Genomic DNA, 10,000 nt, shown 5'->3' with positions numbered 1-10,000 from the left:
GAAGGCCCACGACACTTTGACTGCCAAAGTCGGTCGGACTGTCTTGCTCTAGACTTATTTCTTTCTTTCTGTCACTCTCTACGTAGATTTCTTCTTCTTCTTCTTCTCCTCCTCATCCTCCTCCATCTTCTTCTTCTTCTTCTGTGATGGGCTGCAACTCCCACGTTTACTCGCATGTACGAGTGAGCTTTTACGTGCATGACCGTTTTTACCGCCACCAAGTAGGCAGTCATACTCAGTTTTCGGGGGTGTGCATGCTGGGTATGTTCTTGTTTCTATAACCCACCGATTACAGGATCTTTAATGTACATGTACGTATTTGATCTTCTGTTTGCATGTACACACGAAGGGGGCTCAGGCACTGGCTGGTCTACACATACATTCGCCTGGGAAAGGAAATTTCGACGAGATTCCAGTGTTCTAACCATTCGACCATCGCACACGTTGGTTGATTTCTCTTTCCACCGCTTGTATTGTACTTTCTTCTTTCCAGTGTTTCACTCTGATATCTCCAGCGTTATTTTGTTGAAAATCATATATCGTCAGATTTTTTTTTTTGGGGGGGGGGGGGGGGGTTCGCTGTTGTTGTTTTTTGTTTGTTTTTGTGCGTTTTTTTGTGTGGTTTGGGTTTGTTTTGTTTTTGTTGTTTTTGTTTTGTTTTTGTTTTTTGTTGTTGTTTTTTTTTAGGGGGGGATATTTTTCTTCAACCTAAATTCTAAAGGGAAGACACCAGCCACATACTTTAAATGTCAGAACTGGACTTTGACATAAGATTTTCTGGTTGTCCTGTTCTCTATTCTTCTTCTTCTTCTTCGTTCATGGACGGCAACTCCCACGTTCACTCGTATGTACACGAGTGGGCTTTTACGTGCATGACCGTTTTTACCCCGCCATGTAGGCAGCCATACTCCGTTTTCGGGGGTGTCAGTGCTGGGTATGTTCTTGTTTCCATAACCCACCGAACGCTGACATGGATTACAGGATCTTTAGCGTGCGTATTTGATCTTCTGCTTGCGGTATACACACGAAGGGGGTTCTGGCACAAGCAGGTCTGCACATATGTTGACCTGGGAGATCGTAAAAATCCCCACCCTTTACCCACCAGGCGCCGTCATCGAGATAGTTCATCAATAATTGTGTTGTACTGTGACAAGCTCGACATAAAATCAGCTGTTTTAACTCTCTCCATACGAACGGCGAAAGAGACGACGTTAACAGCGTTTCATCCCAATTACCATCATCAAAATATTGCAAGCGGAACGCTCTTATACTGAAGAGGTGAATGTTGACAAAGAATACCACAGTTCCGACGACGGAAGCTAAATTTGGGTCATTCAGACACCCACTGGACATCCGAGGGGTCTGTGTAGAGGGGAAGATAGGACTGGCCGTACTGAGTGAGTTAAACCAACAACAACAGAAACTACAAGAGAAATGCAGTGCTGACTGGAGGTGTTTTCGCTGGCGCGGACAAGGAAGCAGCCGATGGCGGCACGGGAAGACTTGAGGGCTCTCTCCGCCTCCCTCCGAGACAGGGGTCCGAAATACCACCTGTCACACACACACACACACACACACACACACACACACACACACACACACACACACACACACATATCACTTATAGTGAAAAGACGTTAAACTGAAGAACGAACACACACACATACATACACACACACACACACACACACACACAACACAATGCACGCGCGCGCGCACACACACACACACACACACACACAAACAAACACACACACACACACACACACACACACACACACACACACTAATATCATTTAAAGTGAAAAGACATTAAACTAAAGAACGAACGAACACACACACACACACACACACACACACACACACACACACACACACACACACAACCCACTACCCACCTTCCGTGCGTTCACACAGAGACACAGATCTTTCTTTTTGTTGGTAATTATGAGTTGTGAGAACAGACACTAAATCAGTTACCAGCAATTAATTACACACTCACAGAGCGTGAGAGGGCGAGAGAGTGATTGGGGGGGAGGGTGTGGGGTGGGGGGGCAGAGAAGGTCAGAGAGAAAGAGAATAAGAGAGACAGGGAGAGACAGACAGAGACAGAGAAAAGGCGAGAAAAAGAGAGACAAACTGACAGAGAGAGAAAGAGAGACAGAGAGAGAGAGAGATACATACAAACACAGAGACAGAGAGAGACAGACAAATGTAATACCCCCCCCCAATGTTTCCTGTGAAAAAAAAGGAAACGGAAAAAGAGATGAGTATGGTGAGTATCGACACACCACAGCAAGGCGGACAATAAAACGGTGATGATCTGTGTGTGTCTGTGTGTGTGTGTGTGTGTGTGTGTGTGTGTGTGTGTGTGTGTGTGTGTGTGTGTGTGTGTGTCTGTGTGTGTGTGTGTGTCTGTGTGTGTGTGTGTCTGTGTGTCTGTGTGTGTCTGTGTGTGTCTCTGTCTCTGTGTGTGTGTGTGTGTGTGTGTGTGTGTGTGTGTGTGTGTGTGTCTGTCTGTCTGTCTGTCTGTCTGTCTGTCTCTGTCTCTCTCTGACATTTTTGTTGTATTTTTCTTCTCCCTTTCTCCCCTTTCCATTAAATATATATGTGCTATTGTAACTGATGTAGGTTAGCAAGGACAGATTTGAAGAATGGGTCAGGCCTAAAATCTTAATCCTTGAATAAAAAACGTTTTGAGTTCTGAGTTCTGAGCTCTGAGTTCTCTCTCTCTCTCTCTCTCTGATTTGTCCATTGTGCAAAGATTCGACAGAAAGTGAAATGCACTTTGTTTTCTTTGTTGTAAAGCTTTGATGAATATACGAGGAACATGAATCATTAAGCCTAAATACCATAGACAACCAAATATGTTTAAAATGAACCGACTAATGTCGTCAACCTCCTATGAAATTGTCAGAAACCCTTTCTTTGTATCTATATAAAGCTTTCGAATTCCGAGAAACCATCACGTCATGGGAATACTGATTTTTCTGCATCATGGTTCATAGGTAGGCTAGTTTCCGTTTGGAAGTGATGTTATATGTTGCATTATGGTGTTTCCATTACATTATGTTCACATAGCCCTTCACAAGGGGCACTGGCCTATATATGAATAAATCATCTCTTTCTCTCTCTCATGCAGGTACACACACATATACACACGCAAGCAAGCGCGCATATGCACCCTCACACACCTCCCTATCATCCCGATCCTATGCCCCCCTACCCCGACAGCCCCCCACCCCCACCCCCTCCCGTCCCTGATTTCACAACCAACATCCAAACACACACACACACACACACACACACACACACACACACACACACACACACATACACACACACACACAACATACACAACAGCAACCGTGCACACACAAAAACGCATGCTCCCACTGAAAGCAGGGAAACGTGTTCAGGAAACACCATCATAGCCTTCTTCCTGGCCCACTAACTTCTTCGATTTTCTTCCCGTTAAAACTATTAACAAAAGTCACACAGCTCACATCCTTTCAACCAGCAGTCACCATGTATCGATACGTTTGATTTTAGTGTGTGTGTGTGTGTGTGTGTGTGTGTGTGTGTGTGTGTGTGTGTGTGTGTGTGTGTGTTGTGTTGTGTTGTGTTGGAGTGTGTGTGTGTGTGTGTGTGTGTGTGTGTGTGTGTGTGTGTGTGTGTGTGTGTGTGTGTGTGTGTGTGTGTGTTTGTGTGTGTGTGTGTGTGTGTTTGTGTTCATTTTAGGTAGGTTGTCCGTCAAGTCGATCAGTTCGTGCTTTATTTTTTGGGTTTTTTTGGTTTCAGAGTTTGTTCATGGGTGCTGTAGTAAACACACACACACACACACACACACACACACACACACACAACACACACACACACACACACACACACACACACACACACACACACACACACACACACACACACACACGTATCTCTCTTTGGATGTATATCCCATCCCCATCCCACCGCAAACACAACACAAAAACAAACGATTCCCTCTCACTCTCTCAAACCCCATTTACTTCAGGGATTCCAAGGAAGGAAGGTAACCCTTTATACCCTTTCCCTACCTCCTCTACCAACTGCATCACACTCCCCCCACCCCACCCCCCCTCTAACCCCTCTACACTCCCGCTTCCCCCGACCCACTCTTTCAAAACTCCATTCACTCTGGACATTGCCCAGGAGGTCAGATTCTGCACGACATTGCAAAGGAAGTCACACTTGTCTTTCGGGTGCAGTTGCCGTATGGTCAAAGCGATGGACTTTCAATCTGAGGGTCCCGGGTTCGAATCTCGGTAACGGCGCCTGCTGGGTAAAGGGTGGAGATTTCTCCGATCTCCCAGGTCAACATGTATGCAGACCTGTTAGTGCCTGAGCCCCCTTCGTGTGTATAAGCACGCAAAAGATCAAACACGCACGTTAAAGATCCTGTAATCTTTGTCGGCGTTCGGTGGGTTATGGAAACAAGAACATACCCAGCATACCGCCTCCGAAAACGGAGTATGGCTGCCTACATTGGCGGTGTAAGTAAACTTAAACATTCATACACGTTAAAATGTTGCATGTCTGTATGAGTATATGTGTGCGTGACTGAAACCTGATTGAATGACACAGGAAACGAACGAGAAGCGCCCAACGGCAGCCGTCAGTCGCCTCTACCCAGGTAGGCAGCCTGATGTGCAAAATGACCCCGAGTTTGTAAAGCGCTATGAGCTTGGTCTCCGACCGAGGATAGGCTCTGTATAAGCATATCGTATCATATCCTCCACCACCACCACCACCCACCACAGACCATGCAATACTTCCTAATCTGAAACACTCTTCTCCTCCATCTCTACACCACCACACACCACCACCACCCACCACGACACACACACACACACTCCTCCACAAGAACCACACACACAAACAGCGCTCACTCTGTGTCGCCAGTGTGGTGATTCCTGCACGAAGTGCTGGGACACTGCCCTCCCTCACGTCAGCATGTCTGGCTATTACCACCAACATCCACTGCTCACCTTCTTCCTGCTTCAACAGACGAATTACTGACAGTGTGTATGTGTATTTGTATTCTTTATCACAACGGATTTGCTCTGGTGAAATTGGCCTCTGCCCAGGAGAGCGTGTCGAACTACAGCGCACCATTTTTTTGTATTTTTTCCTGCGTGCAGTTTATTCGTTTTCCTATACGAAGTGGATTTTGCTACTAATTTGCAGGAACAATCCTTTGTTGACAGTGTTCTTTACGTGCTAAGTGCATGTTGCACACGGACCTCGTTTATGCTCATCCGAATGATATCGCCAGACCACCACCAAGGTCTGAGTGAGCCGGGGAAAATCGCCGCTGACCGTGATTCGAACCTTGCAGCTCTTCTCTCGCTTCCTAGCGACCTTGAGACCTCTATTCGATGTAATGTAAGCAATGTTTTTAGCTGAATGTGGTTTTTGGACCGACTTCAGCTCTGTCTCACCGATGTTGATGTGAGGAGCGTGGAATTCTTCCTGTGGGGCAGGCTGGTGGAGAACTTCCGTCTTTTTCAGACTGACTTCTAGGCCGAAGAGCTGCGCAGCCTCTGCGAAGCAGGACGTTATACGCTGCAGGGCCGCTTCTGTATGGGCGACGAGGGCAGCATCGTCGGCAAACAGAAGCTCTCTGATGAGTTGCTCCAGTGTCTTGGTGTGGGCCTGTAGCCGCCTCAGGTTGAATAGGCTGCCATCAGTGCGGTATCTGATGAAGATACCGTCGTCGTCGCCAAGATCTTCAGTGGCCTGTTGGAGCATCATGCTGAAGAAGATCGTGAAGAGGGTCGGCGCGAGGACACAACCTTGTTTCACTCCATTTCCAATTGGGAAGGGCTCCGAAAGGTCGTTGCTGTGTCTGACCTGTCCACGCTGTTCCTCATGTAGTTGGATGACCATGCTGAGGAATTTTGGGGGGCATCCTAGACGTTTCATGATCTCCCACAGACCTTTTCTGCTCACGGTGTCGAAAGCTTTCGTGAGATCGACGAATGTCGCATACAGTCCTTTGTTCTGTTCCCGACATTTTTCTTGTAGCTGTCTGAGAACGAAGACCATGTCAGTGGTGCCTCTGTTGGCTCTAAAGCCACACTGACTCTCTGGGAGATGTTCTTCGGCGATAGTAGGCACCAGCCGATTTAGGAGGACTCTGGCGAGGATCTTGCCTGCGATGGAGAGCAGAGTTATCCCCCTGTAGTTGGAGCAGTCCGACTTTTCTCCCTTGTTTTTATACAGGGTGATGATGACTGCGTCACGGAGGTCCTGTGGTAGTTTGCCTTGCTCCCAGCAGCAGACAAAGAGGTTGTGGAGTTTGGAGTGTAGTGCTGGGCCTCCATTCTTCCACGCCTCCGGCGGAATTCCGTCAACCCCTGCTGCCTTGCCACATTTCAGCTGTTCAATGGCCTTGACAGTCTCTTCTAGGGTTGGTAGCTCGTCCAGTTGTAATTTCACTGGCTGTTGTGGGATGCGGAGAATTGCCGAGTCTTGAACCGTGCGGTTGGCGCTGAAGAGGGCCTGGAAATGTTCCGACCACCTGTTCAGGATCGACGTCTTGTCTGTGAAGAGCGCCTGGCCGTCTGCGCTGCGCAAAGGACTCTGGACCTGGTATGAGGGACCGTACACCGCCTTCAAGGCTTCGTATAAGCCCCGGTAGTCACCAGTGTCTGCACAAAGCTGAGCCCTCTCTGCCAGGTTGGTCCACCACCCATTTTGAATCTCACGAAGCTTGCGCTGGAGGTTGCTGCATATGAGCCGGAAGGTTGCTTTCTTCACCGGACAAGACGGTTGTGCAAGGTGAGCCTGGTGGGCTGATCTCTTCTTCGCCAGCAATTCTTGGATCTCCTGGTTGTTTTCGTCAAACCAGTCCTTGTTCTTTTTCGACGAGAACCCTAGGACTTCTTCAGAGGACTGCAGGATGGCTGATTTCAGCTGTGCCCATAGTATAAGCACGCAAAAGATCAAACACGCACGTTAAAGATCCTGTAATCTTTGTCGGCGTTCGGTGGGTTATGGAAACAAGAACATACCCAGCATACCGCCTCCGAAAACGGAGTATGGCTGCCTACATGGCGGTGTAAGTAAACTTAAACAGTCATACACGTAAAATGTTGCATGTCTGTATGAGTATATGTGTGCGTGACTGAAACCTGATTGAATGACACAGGAAACGAACGAGAAGCGCCCAACGGCAGCCGTCAGTCGCCTCTACCCAGGTAGGCAGCCTGTTGTGCAAAATGACCCCGAGTTTGTAAAGCGCTATGAGCTTGGTCTCCGACCGAGGATAGGCTCTGTATAAGCATATCGTATCATATCCTCCACCACCACCACCACCACCACAGACCATGCAATACTTCCCTACTCTGAAACACTCTTCTCCTCCATCTCTACACCACCACCACCACCACCACCACCCACACACGACACACACACACACACACACACTCCTCCACAAGAACCACAACACACAAACAGGCGACTCACTCCTGGGTCTCCAGTGTGGTGATATTCTGCACGAAGTTGCTGGGGACATAGCCCTCCCTCCCGTCAGCATGTCTGGCTATCCACCAACATCCACTGCTCACCTTCTGTCCTTCCTTCAACAGACGGGAATTACATGTACGAGTGTGTATTTGTATTTGTATTTCTTTTTATCACAACAGATTTCTCTGTGTGAAATTCGGGCTGCTCTGCCCAGGGAGAGCGTGTCGCTACACTACAGCGCCACCCATTTTTTTTTGTATTTTTTCCTGCGTGCAGTTTTATTTGTTTTTCCTATCGAAGTGGATTTTTCTACATAATTTTGCCAGGAACAATCCTTTTGTTGACGTGGGTTCTTTTACGTGCGCTAAGTGCATGTTGCACACGGGACCTCGGTTTATCGTCTCATCCGAATGACTAGCGTCCAGACCACCACCAAGGTCTAGTGGAGGGGGAGAAAATATCGGCCGCTGAGCCGTGATTCGAACCAGCGCGCTCAGATTCTCTCGCTTCCTAGGCGGACGCCTAGAGACCTCTATTCCGATGTAATAATTAATTGCAATGTTTTTAAAAGCGAATATGTGAAAGGCTTTTATTTGAGAACATATGTTTATTACTCTTGTTTAATCAAGTAATCCGCGTGTGTGGGGTGGGTAGGGGTGGGGGTGGAGGTGGGGGGGTGGGGGTGGGTGGGGGTGCGGGTGTGTGCTGATTGTCTGGTTGCGGTTTTCCGCAATTTATCTTTATTCTTATCTTATCTGTCTATCATAATCAATGTGCAGTATAGTAGGCTATGTTTATAATTATATTCAAAATTTAATAATGTTTCTTAATTCTTTCTGTTTTTACATTAAGAATACTAGTTATTACCTGCAGTGTGTGGATGTATGTATGAAACGGTGTATGTGATAATTTTTACATTTGTATCTTCGTAATATTCGTAAAAAGCTGTTGTTGACTTTTTACAGTTATGGTCCCCATGTTTTTTACTTGTCTATGTTGTGATAATGCGCCTGACCAAATTTCTCCAGTTGGACATAATAAAGTTATTATTCTTATTCTTATTCTTCTCAACAGCCTCCCCTGTCCTTTGCCTTTTTCACTGGCTGCAGGTGAGGCCCCTGTCACAAAAACATCTACGTGTGTGTGTACACTTTTATATGAAAATAAACAGTTGAAACAAAATCAGCAACCCACCCACCTCAGCATGCTTTTAAATCATGAACTTCACTGTTCTGTATATGATCACTTTCGTGTTCCACGGTATAACTTTCTGTCACAAGATATTTCTCTGGCGAAAATCGAAATACGGGCTGCTCTTCCCGGGGAAACACTTCGTCACAGTGTAGAAGCACCCTTTTTCTGCCCGAAAGTGTATTTATTTTACATCCAAAGTGGATTTTCCTATAGAGCTTTGCCAGGGACAAAGTCTTTTGTTGCCGTGCCTTCTTTTACGTTGCGATATGTGCATGCTGCCCACAGGCTCTCGGTTTACCCTCTCATCCGAAAGACTAACACCCACTCAAGGTTCAGCGGAGGGAGGAGTAAAAAGTTCCGGTCCGTACATGGGGAAGCGAATTCGGGGACACTTCCTTTCGCGGACCGCCCACGGAAAGAGCTCAGCCCTCGTTTCTGTGAGCAGCGGTCCCAACTGGCGCTGCAACCGTCTCCCGGGGGCACGCAGAATACGGGTTGCCTAAGCGCGTTGGGTTACGCTGCTGGTCAGGCATCTGCTTGGCAGATGTGGTGTAGCGTATATGGATTTGTCCGAAAGCAGTGACGCCTCCTTGAGCTACTGAAACTGAAACTTGCTTCCTAGTCGAGCGTATAACCACTAAGCCACTGCTCCATCTTGAAGACCACCCACTGGTATGTGAGGTGTGTCCTTCCATGGAGGGAGGAAGGTGGTAGAATGGTGAAGACACTCTGCCAATACCAAGTTCCCTGGGGGTCTGGGTCCGAAAACCGCTCTCGCCCTTTCTTCAAAGTTTGACAGGAAGACCGGACTGAGCGTCTTGTCGTTCAAATGAGACGACAAACCGAGGTCCCGTGTGCAGCACGCACTTGGTGCATTGAAAGAGAGCCCAGAAATAATAATAATAATAATGGTATTTATATAGCGCTGGATCTTGTGCAGAGACAAATCAAAGCGCTTTCGCACCAGTCATTCACACGCATGCATAACTCTAAAACTGTAGAAACTAAAGACAAGGAAGGGCAGGCAAGGGAGGCTATTTTGGGAAGAGGTGGGTTTTAAGGCCAGACTTGAAAAAGCTGAGTGTGGAGACTTGACGAAGCGAAAAAGGAAGTTCATTCCAGTCGCAAGGTCCAGAAACAGAGAAAGAACAGCGACCAACAGTTGAATGTTTGAATCTGGGTATGTGTAAACAGAGTGGATCCGAAGCCGATCGTAGTGAGCGAGATGGAGTGTAGAGGTGAAGGCAGCCGCAGAGACAGGAAGGGGCAGTTTTGTGAATGCATCTATAACATAGAGTGC

General features: G+C 47.4%; 1 protein-coding gene across 3 annotated transcripts in view; it reads right to left on the bottom strand.

Moving 5' to 3' along the window:
• Positions 1 to 10,000, bottom strand: part of LOC143280424 (tyrosine-protein kinase Src-2-like) — a 26,488-nt gene that overhangs the window by 12,039 nt on the left and 4,449 nt on the right. For all 3 annotated transcript variants that reach the window (XM_076585061.1, XM_076585062.1, XM_076585063.1), the window contains exons 3-4: positions 7,507 to 7,619; positions 1,448 to 1,551 (exon numbers count right to left, since the gene is read on the bottom strand). In XM_076585061.1, the coding sequence (XP_076441176.1) occupies positions 1,448 to 1,551; positions 7,507 to 7,619 (217 nt within the window). The remainder of the gene's footprint in view (positions 1 to 1,447; positions 1,552 to 7,506; positions 7,620 to 10,000) is intronic.

Source organism: Babylonia areolata, chromosome 3 (genome assembly GCF_041734735.1).
Source record: "Babylonia areolata isolate BAREFJ2019XMU chromosome 3, ASM4173473v1, whole genome shotgun sequence".
Classification (NCBI taxonomy): Eukaryota; Metazoa; Mollusca; class Gastropoda; order Neogastropoda; family Buccinidae; genus Babylonia; species Babylonia areolata.
Note: the sequence above shows the minus strand (reverse complement) of the source record. Positions and strands in the feature narration are given on the sequence as shown.